At 40.7% G+C, this 22,805-nt stretch overlaps 3 protein-coding genes across 3 annotated transcripts; all 3 read left to right on the top strand.

Moving 5' to 3' along the window:
- Window positions 1-983: 983 nt before the first annotated feature.
- Window positions 984-2,967, top strand: espnlb (espin like b; the record flags this gene model as incomplete). Its single annotated transcript, XM_079569494.1, has 2 exons — window positions 984-1,184; window positions 1,465-2,967. Coding segments are annotated over 2 exons (1,704 nt in total), but the record flags the coding sequence as incomplete, so codon positions are not given.
- Window positions 2,968-3,511: 544 nt separating this feature from the next.
- rab6bb (RAB6B, member RAS oncogene family b) lies at window positions 3,512-9,434 on the top strand. Its single transcript, XM_079570279.1, has 8 exons — window positions 3,512-3,722; window positions 5,117-5,175; window positions 5,397-5,450; window positions 5,829-5,934; window positions 6,424-6,535; window positions 7,405-7,498; window positions 7,636-7,702; window positions 8,129-9,434. Exons 1-8 carry the CDS (start codon window positions 3,653-3,655, stop codon window positions 8,191-8,193), a joined length of 627 nt encoding a protein of 208 aa, XP_079426405.1. The 5' UTR covers window positions 3,512-3,652; the 3' UTR covers window positions 8,194-9,434.
- Window positions 9,435-11,164: 1,730 nt separating this feature from the next.
- aire (autoimmune regulator) lies at window positions 11,165-17,306 on the top strand. The gene is made up of 11 exons (XM_079569493.1): window positions 11,165-11,449; window positions 11,531-11,705; window positions 11,774-11,920; window positions 12,175-12,213; window positions 12,276-12,687; window positions 12,742-12,811; window positions 13,881-13,979; window positions 14,050-14,156; window positions 16,190-16,262; window positions 16,356-16,469; window positions 17,135-17,306. The coding sequence occupies exons 1-11, from the start codon at window positions 11,303-11,305 to the stop codon at window positions 17,213-17,215; spliced, it is 1,464 nt and encodes a 487-aa protein (XP_079425619.1). The 5' UTR covers window positions 11,165-11,302; the 3' UTR covers window positions 17,216-17,306.
- The last annotated feature ends 5,499 nt before the right edge of the window (window positions 17,307-22,805 follow it).

Here is a 22,805-nt window from a genome sequence, read left to right as displayed (position 1 = left end):
TATACTTGTGAAATTTATTCTACATTAAAAAAAAACACAGCAGTCTAGAGATACCCCATTTCATTTATCATTGGAGTTAGGTCAGATGCATCGGATCATCCATGCCAGTCAAGCAAAGGAGTACACTGATTTAATTTTCTGGCCACTAGTATTTGACATTTTTTTTTACAGCCTATTTGAATCAACCAAAGCATTTTTGTGTGGACCATGTTTCTGCTAGGAAATGTGTGTGTTTTATATGTTTAAAAGGATATTTCAGGATTTTTGACAAAGGGCCTCATTTCCTAGTTATCCAGAGTATTGTTGATTTCTGGAGATATGCATATATATATATTTTATTCATGCAGTCCTTTATTTGAAGTTTAGTGGCGCTAGGCTAGTGCTAGGCTAGCGCATGTCTATGGTAACTAGTAGCCAGCATTAAAAACCTCTTCTAAATCATCGGGTAGTCCTCCAAACGTTGCCATATCTGATTTGTAGAAAGCTCCTTTGTGAATTCCATGTGTAGTAATGCCGGCCGCAGGTAAACAAACTACTGTGGATCTAGTAACCGAGCAGATCACCCCGCCACTGCGTAGCTTACAACCAGGAAGCTGATGCTGCGCAAATATAAGTTATTTAAATGCAAAATGGTTTTGCATTTATATCGGTAGTCTGGTGTTATAAGTGATTTAACACAGGTGCACTGTTTTTAATGCAGGCTACTAGTTACCATAGACATGCGCTAGCCTAGCACTAGCCTAGCGCCACTAAACTCAAATATAATGACTGCTTGAATAAAAATAAATAAAAAAAATCTCCAGAAATCAACAACCCTCTGGATAACTTCGAGTCAAAGATCCTGAAAATCTTCCCTTTAACCTTTCCAAAGTGTAATGTCACTGTATGAATGATACAATGAAAATGGTATTCCTGTAACTTGTGGAGAAATTAATACAATGTTGTGTGGAGTGGAAGTCTGACTCTATGCTAATCAAGTCTGACTTGTGGCTGAACTGTGGCAGAGGCCTGACAGTGAGGAAGTGGTGGAGAAGGTGCCCCTCGCTGATGTGATTCTGGCAGACATCGACGCCTTGGTGCCCACTCATGACGAAACGGGACATCCCATCGTGGAGTGGAAGAGACAGGTGATGGTGAGACAGCTGCAGGTCCAGCTGCAGGACGAAGAGGAGGACATCAAACAGGTAGTTCATCAATATATACTTTACTACTAGATTTGAGAGAGTTATGCTCTGAAATGCTTTGACCAGTAATATATCCAGAGATTTAGTTTGGGTTATGTTGCATTAGACTTTTTGGAGTCAATTACGGACAGTATTGTTTTTACCACCCTCAACTATTCAGCCAGAAGTGAGAAGGTACAGTAGCTGGCTATATTTACTTAAATGGAGGAATGTGTGGGAAGTTAAAATGTCAAAAAGGCAATGACAAAGTAAACCTAATACTGTTTTGCCTTTGTCACAGAGCACGACTGCCTACCCTTCCTGTGATGACTATAAGTACTCTGAAGCCCACGACGCCGTCTTGGGGCCTTTTGGCGAGCTGCTAAGTGAAGACGATATAGTTTATCTCCATAAGCAGATAGAAAATGTCTCACTGCAGAAGAGGTGCCAGGCCTACGAGCTGGAGCTGACGAGGCTCACAGAGGAGTTAAAAGCCATTTTCCCCGATCCCGTTGTCAACATTTCCCTCAACAAAGACGCCCTTCAGCAAATAGACGCGGAGGGACGTCGCACTCTGCAAAGCTGGTGTGGTCGTGTTTCCGAGATGGTGAAGAACATGTCGCTGCTTTTGGCTAATTTGAGCCAAATAACTGAAGAGAACGAGGCAGGAGAAGGAGTGAACGAACTTCAAGAGGCAAAAGAGAGCTTAGGGTTTGAACAGGGCCAAGCTTTGGAACTGCAAGGACAAGAGACGCCATCATCTTATCATGAAACTTCAGGTGGTTGCAGGTTACCCCACATAGGGATGGCAACAGCCTTCAGCCACCGCTTGGAGACCAGCACTTACAACAGAGCCCAGAGGGAGCGAGTGCAAAAGGAGATCCAGCAGTCAGGTGTATCGGTGAGAAGCCTCCGATCTAACTTTGAAGGTCAGATTGGTGGTCTATATCCCTTTGCAGGAGTTCTGAACGAAGATGCGGGGCAGCATAATCCAGCCGTTGGAGCTTTGAGTGAGAAAAGAAACGTCCCTGTGATGGAGAGCACCAGCCTGAGAAAAGAACGCATAGTAGTGTTGTTTCTGAGCCACTGGAAGAAGTCCGCTTATGCTATATCGATGAGAGCGGCAAAAGCTAAACATGGTCAACGTCATGTGAGCGCTGCCCAGTCTAAAGCGGACTCCATGCGGCACTTCTGTCAACAAAAATGTGCCGTGGACAAGATGCTTAACTCGTGGAAGACTAGACTGGACGACAAAGATCTGCCAATGCCACACAGCAAGCTCCCCTCCACAACTTTTTCCCCAGAGGAGTTTGTCCCCAATGTGAACGGCGATACAGTGACCTATGACAGCTTGACTCTTGATCTGTTCATGCTGGGGTACTTCCACATCCTGGAGCAGCCGCTGTCAGCCGAGGAGAGGAAAATGAGGCATCTCCTGTGCTTCGAGGTGTTCGACCATGTTGGATCGTTCCCCTGGGAGACGGTGAGGGATTTTCATAAAGCCGTCCTGCAGGAGATTCAGACCGGACGGAGGCAGTGGAGCGATGGGTTTGACGACATTAAAGTTCGCTTCTTCGGGGACTCTAGCGTGTACTGCTGCCCAACGCTGACATTGTTGCAGGAGTCCAGGACGGTGCCCAGCGTGATAGTTCAATCCTCTGGCCCCGATGAGTGCAGGAGTGGCACAGACGTATCCTGTTTCAACAATGAAGAAGACATTTGTAAATATATTGATCGCAGTTTCGCCTTCTGGAAAGAGAAAGAGGCAGAGCTGTTTGACTTTGAGCATTCGTCCAAAGGGTAGAAAAGGAATTTGCATTGCTGTGTCTTGTTCTTCTTTGTATGTCCAAAATCACAATAAATTGGAGGATCAAGTTTATTTATTTATTTATTTTTAATTAAACTAGTTTTGCAGTTTTACGCTACACACATTCACAATCAAAGCACATCTTCACATGCTAGTGTCTTGTGTCAGAGTCATGTTCAAATAAGCAAACTGTAATATTTCATTGTTAGCTGAAGTGAGGAAAGACACAAGATATGAATCTGAAACCATTGATTGATAATATTTGCGAAGCAAGTCACACAAAATAAAGAGCATGGATCAAAAATAGGATAAACAAGTAGCCTAACTACAAAGCTGTTTACTGTTTAAAACTTCTTACCCATAGGCAGGTCTGTTAAAACTACGATGTATTCTCATTCTTGGTTTTGTCATTATATCATTGATGTTCTTATCCTCATTGTAGACACATTTTCAAACTTGAGGTTAAAAAGCGCCATCAGTTAGCATTGCCTCTCTGAAAGGTAAAGGATTTTAATAGGTGAGGTCGCGCATGCGCACTGTGACTGTAAATTGACAGGAGGATGCTGAGCTGCATTCCCATCATTTTGTGAGGAAGATTTCTCCGCGCACCACAACAGCCGACAAGACGCAAAGCGACTGGAAAACAGAAAATAATCCAAGTTGAGCATTTTTATCCACCGCCATGTCAGCTGGAGGAGATCTGGGGAACCCCCTCAGAAAATTTAAACTCGTTTTTCTGGGAGAGCAAAGCGGTGAGTGTTGTTGAGCGTTGGTAATCGTCTACTACTGACGCTTAACATACGTAAGCTTTATAATGAAGGCCATTTATGTTGCCGGTTTGTAATTGTTCAAAGATAGGTGCGGTGCCGGCTTCCTATGTTAGTGCACTGACGCCCATGCTGTTGGCTAATAAATGCGTGTAAAAATGTTGGAAGTGGAAGACCAAGATAAGCAAACGTGAACAAATTAAGGTTTTAATTATGCATGATAAGCATCACTACTCAAGGGCGATTAAAAATCGTGTCAAACACCTACTTTTCTCTGCGCAAAATGGCACAATTGGTGTCCGAGCAGATGCTTTTAAAGGGAATGTTTTGATGTGCTTGGTACAGGGAACCACAAATAAGCGTGTTGTTTCCTGCGTTAACTCAATTATGACACTCTCGTTGCACATTTATGATCAAGAAGCGCGTTGGTGGTAATACAAAGTATGCCGGGTTTTTTTTTTGGAGGTCTAAGCGGAGATAACGCACGGTTCCCCCATGTGTCAGTTCGGGACACACCCTAGGCTCCGGCTGTCCGTGTCTGTAGCCTCTCCAAACATCGCACCTTTGCTTCCGTCCCACAAAAAGACACATCAAAGCGACCTGACAGCGCCACAGCTTTTAACCCATCTCCAATAATCCATCTGTTTTGTGGAGAATGGCTGTGTACGTGCCTTGATGTGACGGCACAAATTCGGGATCGATAGGTCTTAAAGCCGCTTCAATACGTGTCTGACATCCAAGGTGGCAGCAGCAGGAGCCCCAATGCCATAAAAAGCAGTGAAATTCAATCTGAAGTGCCTAAAATGACAAACGTTGAGCTCTTGCCAATAGGTGATAAAGTATGTGTGCTGCGTGCGTGTCTGTGAGGAGGCTAGTGTGGGCTCGTGTGGCCCGTGGTGCAATGTAGCTGTCCGTGGTGCTGAATTGAGGCCTGGCCACTGCCCATCGCTGGCAGGCAGCAGACACGCAGCCTCCAAACCACTGTTGTTTTTTTTATACGCTACAGAGCAAAAATGTTTTTCAGTACCATGATTGTGCTTTGTTAGAAGGCGATAGTTCCTTGCACTAATAGAGATTACATTGGCTATAGCTATAGGAACAACCACAATGAATATATTAACTTAAAATGTCTTTGTTGCCGATAAACAGGGGTAAATACTGCACCACCTACCTCAAGAAAAATACGTTTTTGGATACATCGCTTTGAATACTTGATTAGATAAGAGGTGATTAGCTGTGCCGTTTGGGTTTGTTTTTGTAGTTGTTGTATATTTAGTCTCTGCTCATCTCAGATTCTTCAGTGCAGAATGACAGCACAGTTTGACATCTTTTATTAATGTAACAATATGGTGCTAATCATGTCTGGGTTCTTTTTTCAGTGGGGAAAACATCACTCATCACCAGATTCATGTATGACAGCTTTGACAACACATATCAGGTAAAGAAGAAGAAGAGAAAAAAAAACACACACACAGAACAACTGCGTTCTGATTTTCAAGAGACAGATGTAACACACATTTGCACTGTCTATTCAAAAAACCATTAAACATTTACATAAGTCTTGAATCTACACATAATGTCAATGCTAGACTAGTCCTCCCCTTTTTGGTGCTAAGCTAAATTATGTTTTTCTAATAACTTCATCTGTATTGACCACAGGCAACCATTGGAATTGACTTCTTATCAAAGACAATGTACCTGGAAGACCGAACAGTAAGTCCCTAATATTGTTATTCACTTTAAATTAATACAAGCGTCGAAAGACTAAATGTGCCTATAGTGAGTCAGCCCAAAATGTCTTTTTTGACTAATCCTTGATTTGATTTCCCTAATTACGGCTCCCTTCACAGCCAAACACGATTAGGCTAAGGTTATTTCATGTGGTAATAGCGCCGGCATTTCTAAACCTAGATGTCAAAGCCTTCTGCGTGGATCATCTGCTTTAGCGGGCATTAATACCATTACTATGTCAGTACTGTGTGGCTGCATACAAGCTGATACAGGCTTATCCCCCTATTGGACGTGTACTTACAAGGCTTTCATCTGCACAGCTTACATGTGTTTGTGTGTGTGTGTGTGTGTGTAAACCAGGTGAGGCTGCAGTTGTGGGACACTGCGGGACAGGAACGTTTTAGGAGTCTCATCCCCAGCTACATTCGGGACTCAACGGTGGCTGTGGTGGTCTACGACATCACAAGTAAGAGTGATTAAAGCAGGCTGTGTTCATGCGACTTAGAGCCTATATTGAGGTGGAGGGGAGATTTTCTGAAACGAAAGACTTTAACAAACATGCTCCTAATGATTAGCAACACCGACACAGCAGCAATCCTACCTTTTGCAGAGGAATATCGAAATAAACAGTGCATATAAGTGAGGGATAAGGGCAAGGTAAGCCCACTCACTGTAAAGACACATGAAACACCCACCATTAAATAAAAGCTTGTATTGTTATTATATTTGGTGTAATGCTATGACTTAAAGCCTACAAATGCGTCATGGCCACTATCCCTGAAAACACTAGGCTCAGCACGTGTGGCTTTTCTGTGGTCATTTCTTTCAAAAGGCAGAATATTGTAGGCTCCAGCGCCCCGACTGATCTTAAAATGAAATTGTAGAACGTCACAAATGTAACCTGATAGCTTTGTGTCATTTTTATTGAAATGTATGAAATGTTTGGTGTCCATAGATGTAAACTCGTTCCAGCAGACTACCAAGTGGATTGATGATGTCAGGACAGAGAGAGGAAGTGATGTCATCATTATGCTCGTAGGGAACAAGACCGACCTGGAGGAAAAGAGGTAGTCAAATGTGTCGGTGGTTGAAGTGCAGTAAAAATGTACATTGCATTAACAAGGGCTTGAAGTGATTTTTGATCTCTGGCCACAATGGCAAACTGCCTGAGCCAAAAGGGCATTACCAGTTATTTTCATTTAAATCCATTAGACTTCGTATCACAATATACCAATATCTAAACATTTTACTTTAATGTGCTTTAAAACTTGGACAATCTCATGATGCTTACATGCTCAACATGAGTAAAAAAAAAGAGCAATTTCTAATCACTGATCAACGATTAAAAATGTGCAGAAAAAACACAATTAAATACAAATTCTATAGATATTAAAATGTAATGCGTATTTTTATAGAAATGCAAGTATCATGACACAAGAACTGATACTGATATCTATATTTTGGTATTGCTATGTGTCCATACTAGCCAAATAGCGTTCTCACTAGCCACAGTTTAATCACATCCCTTTGAATATGCAGCATGTGGTCGTCTCAATATGTGTTTAGTGTATTTTACTACATATATTTAACTTCTCATATCATTACGTATTTTCAAGGCTGTATATTAATGTATATAATATTGGTCAGACCTCAGTTAAAACAGAGGTATGCCTCCAATGGGGAAAAATGGAAATCTACTAGCATTTAGTAGCTACCTGGCTAGTAGCTCCTGTAATAATACAGCTCTGTTTTTAAAAAAAAATTTTTATTGCCTTCTAGATTTGGCTTAAAAAAGACCTTTAAACTTTAAACTCCGGGTTCATACTTTAGCCCTGTCTGTGAAGTGCTACTGTAGTCTTTGTTGTCAGCACAGTGTGTTAGGAATTTGACTCAATAGTTTCATCACATTAATGTAATTTTGCTGTGTCTTTCGAAGGCAAATCACGATTGAAGAGGGGGAGCAGAGAGCCAAAGAACTGAGCGTCATGTTCATCGAGACAAGTGCCAAGACAGGCTGCAATGTCAAGCAGGTGACAGCCGCAGTTTAAGTTGGTTCGCTGGGCTATGGTTGCTGTTACCCCACCCCCAAACTACTTTATTTACTAAGTTAAAGCTTCAACTGTGTCTTATTTTCTTCTAAACATTCCCCTCTTTCTTATCTGCTCAGCTGTTCCGTCGAGTGGCGGCCGCCCTACCCGGGATGGAAAGCTTGGACGATGCAAACCCTGAAGGCAGTATCCTTTACGCAGTGAGACACAAAGCTTATTTTTAATCTCCTAGCAGTAGTTGGCTTTGATACAGATCCTCAGCTTCCCCACTATAGACAGTGCCATTAATGTGCCTGTTGAAACGTTTTCAGTCAAACAGCCGCATAAGGCAGAAGAACAGAAACGTCACAAAGCTTCCAGTTTTGTATTTGCAGTGGAGTTATTGGACGCTAAAGTGAATTAGATGTAGGTACCAGTAGAGACCTGGCAGAGTTGTTTAGCTAATGTTAATCCATGATAAATGTTTGCTAGTTCCTTCTTAATTGACAGATTTCTATGGCAACGTCACTGTAAACAGGAACACACTGTATGTTTTATCTGACAAAAATGGCGTGTAGGGGAGGACAGCTCTTCATTAATATCTGATGACTTCCTTAACCGTGCCTTTCGCAGTGATTGACATAAAGCTGGACAAACCGGCGGAGCCCACTGTGCCCGAAGGCGGGTGCTCGTGTTAATGGCGAGCTGCGAGCGGACAGTTCTCTTCACACCATAGGCTTGTTGTGTTGCTTACTTCTGGTTAGCTCCCAGTTGACTTCTCTGATTGGATATAAGAAAGCTGTATCTAATTGGACAAATCAAATGTTACCTTTCAGTCTTGTTCAGTTGTAAAATATTGTATACTTTGTCAATATGGAAAGTACAAGAGAAGAAAAATATCGAAAGAAGCAAATTTGGAGAAAAAAAAAAGGAAAAGGGAAAACCGAGATGACCAACTCTTCTTTTCTTTGAGCTGTTCTGTTTTGTATTTTTTATATTAAAAAAGGGAAAGCACCAAAAATGATGCCTAAACGCAGAAGGAGGAGGAAATACAGTTGGGGTCAGCCATTTCTGTGGAGGCCGGCCTAAACACGTCTGAATGTCTACAGCACGCATGCACGCTGAGCTGATCTTTGACCCTCTCTGGGCGGAGGGCGGCTGTCTTAGAATGTTTTATTGATGGTTTTCATTGACATCACTTGGAGGGCAGTAACCATGGTGATACATTGTAAACATAATATCAACTTGACTGCTAGCAAATACGTTTTAGCCACTCGGCAAGTTCAGAAAAAAATACAATATGGCATCAGCTACAACTTTTGTGGAAACTGTCATCCATGCAAAGCTCTGTCCTTGTTTTTTTTTTCTTTCATAAATGGTGAGAGTGACTAAATAACAACCGCTAACTACACATACCTAGCCCTTGCTTGTGAATTTGAAATTATTTCAGAGGCGCTTGCGCAAATCGACGCCTCACGTCACTTCCCGAGTCAAGCCCAGACTTCTCTTTAACTTGAGTAACCAGTACTTCAGACAGTGCCGCAGGTTATGTTACATACTGGCCTTTTCCAAAGCAATTGTTACCTATTGTTGCTTCGGCCTCCAAGAATGTCACATGAAAGCTTTCTATCGCATCTTTCTATAGCATCTCATGACAAACGTATCTCATTCGATATTCCCACCAAAGTCTGTAGGTTCACCAACCATTAGCTGTGAAAACGTGGCACTCTTATCGCTCTCTATGGGTTTAACTTTTATAGAACAAATTGTACTGTGGTTGAAAAATAAGTAATAAAAAAAATAAAAATAAGACGTACTCACAACTGTTCCTCCCTCTGACTTCTCCTCCTCTCTACCTGCCTCTACCCTTCTCCAGTCCCGCCCCCCCTACGATCCCTCCATCCCGGAAAGACACCCATAACAATCCACTGTAATGCACTGCACTGTATATAAAATGTAATATGTATGTTGTGAACGTCCCTCTGTAGAAGTGGTCCTTGCTCACCAGTATGAATAATGTAATAATGTTTAATGATTAATAAATTACAGATTAAAGGGCTTCTCTCTCTTAACCTTCAACACTCACCTCCTGGTTTACATGCATAAGAATGGATTCTGCTGCTATGTGTATCTTGTGTAAAAATTATAATACTAATGTGGGGGGAGGCCTACATAAACTCTTGCAATTATGTTGCTATGAGGAACAACATAAAAGGCAGTCCCTCCCAGCCCCAAATGATCAGCAGGTAAAATGAGTGCTTGTACTCATTTCAAGGGACAAAACATTTAAAATAAGTTATTTTAGTCGTTTATCTTGTTATGTGAGTTCATTTATTTCAATACACAACTACTGAATTACACAATGAATGACTAAAATTCAATTACTTTAATAAAATGAATCTTATGCCCTCCAGCTAAGTGCTTTGCATCCCCCTCTTTGGGTATTTATAATGAAATAATAATGGCTTACACTTGTATTGCGCTTTACAAGCCTGTATTACCAAGTTTCTCAAAGCGCTACACTGTCGTCATTATTCATTCATTCACTCCATACTCGGTGGTGGTAAGCTACTGTTGTCGCCACAGCTGCCCTGAGGTAGACTGACGGAAGCTCACTCACTCACTACATTCACTACAGTCTGGGGTCAACGGTATTGATGATTTAAAGTATCTAACATGGGTGAAATTATTGAGAATAGATTGTAAAGACTTCTAAATGTATTTATTTATCCTTATTTATCATTGATCATGCATATTTGTAAAGCATAAAACCCAACCCTAAACCATTTATTTATTTCAACCAAATTCTTTACTGATTTAAAAATGGCATACATATCGTTTCTTCACATTTAGTTCATTGTTTAGTGCTTTAATACTTTTTAAATTGTGTCTGTAACTGCTTTGTAGGCATACTTTATTATAAAGTGTTGGACCTGAAGTGCCTGTTAGTATTGTTCTAGTATTGTCCTGAGACCTTGATCTGCTTTTATATTAGACAATGGTGCAGTCTATTGAGAGAGACTTACTGACAGAAGAAAAGTGCTGAAGAAAAATGAGTTTTAGCCAATCAACCTGTCAATCAGCCCTCATTGTTTACTGCGTTTGTTCCCCGCTGCCTCGTAATTGCAGCAGAAGTCACACGCTCCGTCTGGTTGAGTCACGGTCTGAAAAGCTGAAGTTAAGGGGAAGTCGAGGTGGAAAGAACCTGTTAGGAAGAAAACGGTTGGCCTAGGTTCAGCTGCGCACGAGGAGAGGTATTCCCCTCACGGACAGAGGCCATTCGATCCCACGGAAAGGTCAAAGGTTAACACAGACATTAGTGTCACTCTCACTGACTTTTCGCTCCTTGTGTGCGTAAGAAGACCTCCAAAAGTTTATAGAAATGTCATTTAAGTTGTACACAGATTCTTTCTAGAGGAGAAAAGTAGGAATAACAGATAATGTGATTTTGGTATTTTACTTTTATATTGTTGTATAAAACTTCACATTTTACACATACTCAAAATATACAGCAAACATTCAACACTGGTGAGACTTGGGTTTAGGTAGATCAAAAAATCTATAGGAATCCTTCATATTCAATCATATTTAAACACTGGCAATAGAGCTACTTCTATGAAATGAATGTAAAATGGAAGAGATATAATGAAAACACATCACGAATAAGCCTAACAAGCAAACGAGAGGCATTATGTAGAAAGACTATATTATCATCTGATCCAGGACACACCTCTACCGGGCTAATAACATGATGTGAGCTCTGGGGAGTCCAAGGCATTTTCATTTCATTCACAAAAAACGCAGAGCATGTCTAGAGTGGAGGCTTTCGGAGACACGAACCTGCGCTCTCTGCTGAAGGAGGTCCGCACGGACATCTCCATGGCTGTGGACGACCCTTTCCCCCTCGTCTACGGTTTGGCGGACAAAAACATCATCTCGGATCTGCAACTCAAGGTGAGAACAAACAGGTTTTTAGACCACGACATATTGCTTCTTTCGTTTGACATTTGCTCTTTTTTTTGTGTGTGTGTGTAGGAATCTTTAGACAAACAGGCTCAGGAGGGCATCCACAAAGCCATGTACTCCCTCCTGTCATGGGTCTTGGAGCAGAGCAGGTCCCGAGTGGAGGATTTCTGGAGCTCCCTGAACAAAGACTACAATCTGGAACGCTACCCAAAGCTGCGGACACTGATGGCCAAACTGAAACACAGTGAGCGACTTTGAAACCTTTGCTGCCTTCGATGTTATTGAATGGATTTAATGTTGATTCTGTGAAAGGGATGGCAACTCCACGTTCGAGAGAGGAGAAGCAGACCCCAGAGAGAAACATCAAAAGTCACAGCAGGAAAAGAAGTCGGGAAAACAGACGGGAAACAGCACCAAGCCAGCATTCACACTACCAAGCCAAAACTACTGACAGACCCGGTAATGTGGTCAAACTTTGTACCGACATCCTTCAAGCACTTTTATGAACCATTTCTTTTGTATTTCTTGTGCAAGCTGTGTATCTTCAATCACATATGATGCCAAACAGAAATGGATGTAAATAATGTTTTGTTCCAGGAGGAAAAGTCAAGTTATTAAAAGTTAAGACTGAGGCTCCTCTTCCACCGAGTACGTATATCATGGTCGTGTCATTATGCTCTGTCTATGAAATTAAAAGACTTTTGTTTCCTCAGATGGGATTCCCACAGCCCCTCTGCCTTCCGCTTGCACAAGTGAGCAGCTGCCCAGCCCCAAATCCAGAGAAAAGGCTGTTGGATCAGACGGTGACTTACGCAATGCTTGATTTCTGCCAATCTGAGCATATTCATCTTCCCATCCCCGACGTCAACTGTCTTCACTTTTGTGCACTTTAATTTGGCAGGCGCCTCTTGGAAGTTTGTCAAAGTTGGGGAGGGCTCCTACTCCTGCAGTGGCCCTTCAAGTTCTGCATCCAAGTGCAAAGCTGCAAGCGCGACCTTCAACCACAAGGGGGAGCCTGTCAGTAGAAATGTGCTCAATAGAAAGTGGCCCTTAATACATTTGAGGTGTCTCAAACCTGGTGCTTTGGTGTCTTGTTGCTTCAAGGTTCAGAGTAATGATGACGAGTGTGCTGTGTGCAAGGACGGAGGAGAGCTCATCTGCTGTGATGGGTGTCCACGTGCTTTCCACCTCAGCTGCCTAAACCCTCCTCTTACATCTATACCAAGGTAGGTTTTGTTGATCTAAAAACAGCAGTGCAGGTCTAATAAATGTGTTTGCAGTGGCACGTGGCAGTGTGACTTATGCTTTGGCAGGGTTGTGAAAAAAGAGGATGCTCTTCAATTTACACAGGTAAGCTAATGTTGCAGGCCATTTTTAGCAGAATTACACAACATAAGCGTTAATTGGGTTTGATTCAGGCGAGCATTATTGAGACTCATGTTAGTAGTGTGACGTAATGGTTCAATTAAAATTACACAGTTCTGATGCAGTCTGAACCTAAAAAGTTACATGTACTCATTGAACCGCATAGCAAAAACACATCAACGTTTACTTCAGCAGCACAGTCATAGTGGGAGGAGGGGGTGCTTAAGTGGAAATAACATCTTACAAGAAAACATGATTAGTATCAGAATTAGGGCTGGGTACCGTTAAACGATACCAGTCTAGTTTAGGTACTGCCCGTATTGAAAAAATTAGTATCAAAAGCAGAAACTGAAAAAAAAAAAAAAAAAGTTTTGATGCGGTTGGCCCAGAGACAACATTTCCCCCCATTTTTCAATCTCCCTATTTTTCCCATTTTCCATACTTGTTTTGCCCAATGGTTGCCTAATTTTTCCAATTTCCAATTTTTCCAACTCACTTTTGCAAATTTCCCCCCCTCTTTTTTGCTCAATTTTTATTACTAATATTTTAACTATTTCCCCTCATTGTTTTTTTTTCTCAATTTATTACCCTTTTCTTTTTCTTTCTTTTTTTTTGTCATTTTTCCCCCTATTTTTTAAAGTTACATTTTCCCTATTTCTCCCCCAATTTCCCCCCTCTATTTTTTAGCACATCTTTTCCTTATTATTGCCATTATTTCTCCCAATTTTACATTTCTTGACATTGGAGATGAACCCGATGTTGTAAATTTGCAGATCTTCCAAACATCTTATTGCTCTTTTTTCTGGTTCTAGACAACAAATGTTTTCGTAAAGGTAAAGAATCGTTCAGTAATTTTTTTTCATCCAAAAAAAATAATAATAAGTGGTACCCAGCCCTAATCAGAATGCATGACCTCTTGTTATTCTTGCTATTTCCATCCGGCTACCATGTTATTACTGGGCTGTGATTAGTAAAGTGTGACCACAAAACAGTTGTAAGATTATTGTCACTTCACATTCACATCAATATTGTGCTTTTTCTGTTTTTTTTTCAGCCCCACACACCCCAGCCCCTGCAAACACCATCCTATTTCCCATCGCTGCCATCATTCACTCTCGCTGCAACAAATTTCCACTCGACAGAGCACAAACAGGTAAAAACAGCTTGCGGATGATTTCACCACCACATTTCTACTAATGATCGGTGTGTCTTTCTGTGATCAGTGCGCAGAGCCAGTCAGAGAAACCTGTGGCGTTTGCCATCTTGGCGGAGACCTGACTCACTGCCCCCAATGTCTAAAGCGGTACCACTCGCACTGCCATTTCTCCAAGTAAGACACATTGCATTTAACAATATAGCTTTAACTTATTGTTCAAGTCCAAGTCTAAAACTCTGATATATTGACCCTACAGCCAGGTTTTATTTATATCTCCATCATCTATACATTACGAAGTCTGCGGATGGATTTCCTTCCTCTGAATTCTTGTTAGTATTGATCATTGTTGTACATTAAAGCGATGTGCTTCTGCTGGTCGTTCCGCTAATGGTGACTAATGGACTGTAAATGGATCTCAGCCACATGTATGCTCCAGCAAGGATCACTCATTTAACACAGAAGGCAGAAAGACTGCAAGAGGCACAAGGAAACCTGCTCTCACCTCTGTGTCACTTAAAATAATGGGTAGATCAACATAATATTCACTCATTCATAGGATAGGGGAGACCGGGACTATTTGGAAGGGGACAAGGGTCACACTTGGATTAAATGAAAGCTTGAACCCTTGACTTGAAGTAGACCTCGCTCTCGTTTTCCTATCATATTGTGATAAATAGTTATTAACCGTCAAACACAACAAAATCGACTGTGACAATGTGCCCCTTGTGCGGGGCAAGGAGTCACAAGACGTGGGGTTGTCACTATTGTTTTTTTATGTTAACTTGAAATTTGATAAACCTTTGTAACTTTATTTGCTTTTTGAGATAAAAGGACAAAATATGTTTTAAAGGGGGGGTATTATGCTAAATCGACTTTTTCAAGCTTTACATCATGTTATTATGTCATTCCCTCATTAAAAACATGCCTGAAGTGTTGCCTTGGCACATTCACGTATTTTTGAGTAACCTGTAAAAACTCTGATGGCGGCCATTTTAGGGATAGGTTTGCCTGAGTCCTCCTAGGAACGCCCCCACCTCCTGGAGACGCCTTCGAGCTTTCGTCACCAGCCGAGTAACCAACCACTGCTCCTCAGCAGAACCCCCTCCCCACTGATGCCACAGACAGCGTGTGGAGGGGGCGTGTCGGAAAGGGTCAGAGGTTCTTAAAGAGACAAAGAAATTCGCTACAGCCATTTTGAGAGAGCAATTTTATACAAGGCAGTTATTCTAATTTAGTGCATTTACAGACCAACAGAAGGTTTCGTCATCATAGTAATGTGATATAGACTGATGCTATGTGATTGAAAAAAGCATAATACCCCCTCTTTAAAACAGTCACAATGCAAAGCCACATGTATTCGTAGCACTCATTTGATCTAACTGTTGTTGTTTTTTTAAGATGCTCTATGAGGTGTAAAATGTACAAATTTACTAGAATGACCCAAACATAGTCTCTATAAAAGCTAATGTTAAAATAAAGTGATCAGAAAAACATATTAGACAGAAAAGAAAAAGATGTCCCACCATGTTATACCCCATGTGACAGATAACCCCTCAGTTTTTGTGACAAATAACCCCCGAATCTCCACTTTACCAGAAATGTAAGCTAGCTAACGGCTTTAGCATGTTAGCTCTAAAATGGCTCAAATCGAAGCTAACATCTCTGACTTTCAGAACAGTGTTTTTTTGTTTAAGGGACTAACTAAAGGAAGGCTCTCATTACAGAAATAACCCAAACATTAAAGTTTGGGATAAAGCATAATATCAATTCAAACGTGTCCTGTCCTCATGTCTTCTGTCCAAATGAGAGAATTATTATTGGAAGAGAAGAGGAATACCAATACACATATTATATATCAGTACCATTGTCCTCTACTGTGGCTATAAAAAGCAATGTGACAAATAACCCCGGTCTCCCCGAAAGAAGATATATCCTATGTATCAGTGCTTGCCTACCTGTTTTTTTGTGGGTCTTTTATTCATAGGAGTGAGTGCACCCAGCCTTAAGGGTCAACTGGGACACTTCAGAGCCACTTTGCAAGACAGTCATGAATTGTGAAGTAAAGTTAAGCAAGGGCATCTCTTTTTAAGCACGTTACTATCTAAAATCAAGATAGAAACAAATCACAAACTCAAACAATGCCTTTCACTATTGCTCCCATATGTTGCATTCAATGTATATATGTCATCTGTGCTCGTCTGTGCCAGAGGCAGGTCTGTGTGCTCGTCATGCTCCACATCTTGGGGAGGCTCAGCAGAGGGGGCCGCTGAGTGTTTGCAGGTGTGGACACAAAATGCTCATTCATTCACTCTTGTGTAAGCCGGGAAACAAATAGAATAGTTGAAATACTAAGGAATTGTGTTCTACATCCAGATCGCTCCGGCAGTTCAGATTCCACAAAGCCACGACCAAAACTCTGTTGAAACGGATGCCTTTCTCCATAAAGATGAACTGGACTCGATGCTGGGAGACGTGAGTTTGACTCAGGTAAAGATCGAATGATGTCATCTTTGATTACATAGGATGAGTTCATGCTGCTCTGTTTATCCCTAAGTATTATAATGAAATCTGATACCTCAATAGTTAAAGCCATTCTTTTATTCTTTATCACTAATCTATCTCAGCCTTATATAGCGGCTTTCTGCGTCCTGCGATTACATACAGATCAAAGTTTTAAGAAATGTTAAACACTGCACAGCCATGATTGAGACCAAGGGAATAGGCCTGCAAGGTCTAAATATGTATGCCACTATGACATTAGACCTTATTCTTTCTATTTTAATGCATTAGGTTAGGGTAGTAGGGTTGACTTTTTACCAATAGAAATGAAATAATAAATAAACCCACTGTATGCCCGGTGGTTCATAATACTGCAGCTCTGTGACCGTTTGCATGCATGGTTCTCTACACACTAGCATTTTATATGTACTCAAAAGTATGCCACATATAAATGACTCATTCCTGTCATTCAGAGTTCACATAGTGTCATTTTGCATTTAACTAGTTACATAAAAGCTCCTTGCAGGTGAGGCTCTGACTTGATAACGTCACAGTAAAAATAGTTGTGCGGTGAGGTCACTGTTGTAAACAAGTGTTAATCGGGTGACGTCATAGAGGTGCATCGAGTAAGTTGTTTGTGCTGGTCTTTACAGGGCTCCTTCGATGGCATTCTACAGTGGGCCTTTCACAGTATTTCGAGACCACTCCCTGACTCTCATGGCTGCTTCCAGTGATCGACCATCCGATGAACGGGCCTCACAGTGAGACTCACATAGACAGATAAGGCAATCTGTTAGTTGTGGAACATAGTGAATCGAAATGTTTTTTTAAAGAGACAGGCCACACAACTACTACAATGAACATTAGCGCCACTTCTGATATTTATAAGCAACACAATCCACTATCTCATTTGCAACCTCAATCAACCTCAACCTCACCACTATGCCCACGACAGTTACTACAGTTGTATCATTAGTTTACCACCCATTTTGCAAGCACAAATTACAATTACAAACCCAAATTACAATTACAAAACCACCACACTGATTGTAAAACAAATGTTGACCTGATTAGAGCAGCTTAATATGAATGAAAAATGCACAATTTGATAAAGGTCTTACATATATAACAATATTATTGCAATATTTCATGAGTCTATTATGAAACAGTATGTACCATCAAATTTAAACACAGCATCTTGATTTGTTTCTTTATGAAACTGTGTAAAATTTGAAGATTGGAATAAACTGGACTTTTTTCTGTTTCCCTGCATTTATGTTCGAGGCTCTGTAAGGAAAGTCATGTGTAGATCTCAGATAGATGGAAGACCTCCATCTATCTGAGTTGTGATCTTGCAATGTTTTTCATTTTCTTGCAATATGAATATTAGCTAATCAGCTAATATTGCGATAACAATAATTTAGCAACACACTGCGCAGCCCTTGATCTGATGTATGATATGACTTTCTAAAACAAAATTATAAAGCATTTTCTGAAAGAGTTCTTGTAAAGTTTGATCTTGCCTCAGACAATGTGTGGAAGAAGAATTCACACGACCCTCCAGATGGTTTTAATTCAGTGACGCACTCTCACTGAGAAATGCCTCCGTATCACTTGGATGTGGAATGTTGTTTTTGTCATGGGATTCGAGAGTTTTAGCGTGACTGCTGAGGAGCACAGATCACATTAGGTCTCATGGTTTCCATGGCAGCAAAAACAATGGATGACAAACAAATGTTCAGTATTTCTACAAGAATGTTTCGCAGCTCCCCAATTGTTCCCAAAGCAGAGGGCATACCCAGAACTGCTTGACTGCCATAAATCACGCTGGAAATATGAAACAAAAAACATTTCTCCATTTGGCAACAGGAATGTGAATTAATTAGAAACCACATTTTAATTTTTGCTTCAAAACTGGCAGTTTGTCAAGATGGGTGCTTGCATAGACAGAGTGCATGTAATTTGGTCATCACTAGATGTCACTGGAGCGACTAAGTGAGAAAAGTACTATACACTGTTGCTTTTAACTAATGTAGTGGCAACATTCAGTTTAGCAAAACTGACATGAGGATTTTTGAGTTGAAATGGCTGAAAAATATTCTTCAAGTCAGTGATACTGGCTGGACACAGTAATCAATAGAGTATTGCCCATATTTTTGGCATTCTTACCTTTATTGTCCTTCAGTAATCAAGAGTATATTTCCATTTTTTGTAATTTTTTTGTTATGTTTTTAAGATCCTAGCCCAGAGTATCCCAGAGAGAGAGAGATAGAAAGCTTTGCCTCGTGGCAACTCCTACAGGATGTTGTTTGCCAGAGGATCCCATCTCACTGACCTGGGCCTGTTCAGATGGTGGCCACAGGTGTGAGCTTCCAAGGGGGTCGCCCGGAATGAGGGGAGCGACCCGATTGAGGCACAATAACCGGGTACTGCAGGACTTGGCCAAAGGGTGTTATGAAGGCCTCACCTGCAAACAAAATAAACTCAATGGGGCTCTTTGCAGTGAGCCTAGGGATATACCTACAGTGCTTCAAAAAATGCCAATGAACTACTACTACGAGCCTACTAGAACTACTACTACTACTACCTGCTATACAGTCCATTCCTTGCTAAACATGAGGGGCTGGTGAGGACGCCCAGTGGTCACCCTCGGCTCTCTCTCCCAGTGCTATTGTTGTCATCAGGAAATAGTCAGGAGTGTAGAACGTGTTAGACAGTGTTTTAGAAAAATAGTGGATTCCTTGCAAAGAATATTTCGAGTTGTGGGCAAAAGTTTAAAAAAATTCAAAACAAAATTGCAAAAACTTTAATGCATTAACAAAGTCGGTCACATTTTATTTCACACTACCTTGATACATTGTACCAAACTAAATTACATTATGTCTTATTACATTATGTACCACCAAACTACAAATACAAATGATTCTGTTGTGTATGTAACACATAGGTACAAGTTATGACACATTGTTACATTTCACGTTACATTGTACTATGTATCGAGGGTAAAATAAAGTGTTTCCACACAGTCGCTGAGTCAGCCCTAACATATACTGTGTGATTCTAAAAACTAGCCCTCAGTAAACCATTGTTTTATAGGCAATTTTTGAAATCAAATGTATTATTGCCGCAAAACCTCACACATGTGTCAAACAGAATTTCAGCGACATTGGTATCTATTTCTCCCCTGTGATACCAAAATACACCAGACATGATCGCCCTAATCCTTAAAAGATGATCACTTTAAAGTGAGTTTGTTTTTCATCCTTTTTGATTTAGCGCATTAGTCCTTTTCCCACATTCCTGAGTTGCATAAGAGCTCCAAAGAGATACAGTCTGATGTGAACATGTTAAGTTCAGACTCACCCACAGCACAGTTAACACAGCTGTCTCTCATGCTTCCTCCAGTTTTTTGACCCCTTAGTTACTGACACGTAGTTTCCACTTTTAGAAGAATGTCAATGCCAGTCATCCTGTTTGTCTAATCTGAACTTGCTTTAGTCTAAACCGTCGCTCAGTGCATTCCACCAAAGACCTTCATGCTGATAAACCATTTTGCAAAAATCGCTTCAGGTCTCTTGTTTTTTTGTGCCAGACAGCTTTTTATTTACATTATACACTGTCCTGACTTGTTTGAACTTGGTGTTGTGAGCAAACACTTCGGACTATGAGAAAATCGGGTTGGACTCTCACTGCTTGCGTCCTCCGAGGAGTTTAGATAATGACACACTGGTATGGAAGAAGATTGTAGGGTTACTGTGGGTCTGGAACTGTAAACACAGCGGACAAAGCTCATTACTGCATTCCAGAAAGATCCTCAACTGGGAATTCTTGGAAGAGCGGCACTGCTGTTTGCATTCTTCTTTGGGGACAGCATTGCAAACAGCACTGCCTGTGATCACTGCCCTGTCCCGAGTGAGAATTATAGGCAGGGGGGAAAGAAAGCAAGCAGATGTGAAGCGTCCCCTTCTACTGTAAATATGGTCGTGCCGGGACACGCTAGTTCAACATAACACTTCATTGCACTATTTTAATTTAAGTTTTTGTTTCTATGCTTCCTTTCATGATTGATCGGATCAGGAACATTTCTCTTTCATTTTCAGAAGAGGTTCTGTTCTTTCTGTTTGGTCCTGACAGATTGAAACAGCAGCATTGAAGGACTGGTCTCCTTAATTATATGCTAAATGCACAATGATGTAATGGCACTGACAGAAAAATAAAAAACCCAAAGGGTTAGATAGAAATTGACAGCTTTATCAAAGTAGGTCAAGGCACAATCAAACTATTCAACATGGATATGAAGCACACATTTCACTCTTTCATGGCTGTTCATTTGATTGAATCTCAGAATAGACACATTTTTCACAAGCTGATGTAAAAATGATCTGTCTAGAAGAAGTAAGACAATAGTCCTCTATTACAACACACAATACAATCTTTATGTGTCAGCAGACGCGCGCAGGCCTGGGGTATCAACCATTAACATATCTCACAGCTGAATCATTCCCACTTACTGGTAGAAACAGGGAGTCATCTCACAAATAATCATTTTTTTCTGTATTGTATTACTGGTTTGTAAATAGATTGATTTATATGTTTATCAATAGGTGGGCAGTGAGCCAAGCAAAGAAACTGGTTCTAGGTTTGTGTAAGAATTGGTCGCCTAGTCACTACAGGTGTTAAATAAGCATAGAAGCTATTGTTCAAACTTCTGAACTGTCTTACACATATAGTGCTTAAAATATTCCATTGTCAGCATTGTGACTAATTTATTACACACAGTTTCCTCCACACAGTCAAATAAGTCTGTAACAGTGTTTTAATAGTATATGTAGGAGGTGGGGCTTTGGGGGGGTGTTTGTTACAACTTTTAAAATGATTAAGTGCTAACAGGCTGCACAAAAGCCTGAAGGATAAGACTGCTGCACATATACACTCATATTCTTACTTTTAATACGTAACTTTCAAAACAGACCAGAGGAACCGTGACAACAATTAATATCTATTGTATTTGAAGATTTGAATGACTTGTGGAATATTAACAAGCTCATGTCTCTTATGTTGTTTAATGCAGTATGCAATCCCAAACCGTGAGTCATCATAACTCAATGATCTGGGAACTATTCAGTAGTAGGGTCATAATATTTGGCTTTATTATACACTGTTTTTTTTTTAAAAGGTCAAAGTAAGTAATAAAAATGGTTGCCACAAATCAACAGTCCATCTCATCAATGTCTGTGAGACCAGCACTGGTCATATTGCTCCCCAGACATAGCAGCCTACATTCCCCTCATTGCTGGGGGACTATGGAAAGTCCCTACTACATTTTCAGAGCTGAGCTCATGGACCCCTCTCTCCCCTCTCTCTTTCTCTGCATGCTGCTGGCCAGAGCCATCAAATCAAATGCTATGTGCAGCCTCAGCAGCACACAGAACAGGCTGGGGCCCACTTGAATGAGTGGCATTCGGGTGACCTCCCGGATGGCACTGGACCTCCAGGGGCAGGCTGTTTTAGGACAGCCTGCTGTCCTTAGTCTTTTAGTAATGTTGTCTTTGCCATGAAACAAGGAAAACATGTGGGATCAAAGAGTCTGTTATGATGTTTATTTATTTATTTTTAATCAAAAGACAGATATTTATTTTAGATTCAACTCAGCAGGAACTGTATCCAGAGATGTTTTACTTTAAAATGCAATGTATTTTTTTGTATTCTCCCAGTTACTTCTGCTTATGTATCGTCTTTTGTGACCACACATGATCTAACACAACACAGAGGTCAAACCTTTCTGTGCTGATACTCGTCTTTGGATAACTGAATGGTTCGTAATGTTTACCTTCTTAGGTAATACAGTCCTTGTAATTTGTTATGTATTTAAAGTGTTTGAAAAGTACACTTGTGTATAAAGAGATTGATGGACAAAAGAAAACAAGTGAAAAGGCAACGTGATTAAAATGACGCTAAACTATTTGCCCTCAGCGTTGCATGAGTAATGTGTCTGTATGAGTAGCGGCCAAGTATTTTGGCTGTTTTGAGACTACAGGAGGCAGTTATGTTGCTATAGTACTGTCAACACGGATAATTATGCTAGTGATGCAACAACCCACACTCTTGATAAGTCTTGGGAGATTCATTTGAACTCATTCATCACTTTTGCCTTCTCAAGTCAACTAAAATTTAAAGGTAAAATACGATATACAGAGAGGCTGTCCATCTAAGGTCAACAAAAGTGCAGGAAAACCAACATGGTTATCATCATTCTTTCACTTTGAACACTATTAAAGCACAGCATATAAAGACAAATATTCTCAGTCGTATGTGATGGAAAAT

Source organism: Gobius niger (genome assembly GCF_951799975.1).
Source record: "Gobius niger genome assembly, chromosome: 13".
Taxonomy (NCBI): Eukaryota; Metazoa; Chordata; class Actinopteri; order Gobiiformes; family Gobiidae; genus Gobius; species Gobius niger.
Note: the sequence above shows the minus strand (reverse complement) of the source record. Positions and strands in the feature narration are given on the sequence as shown.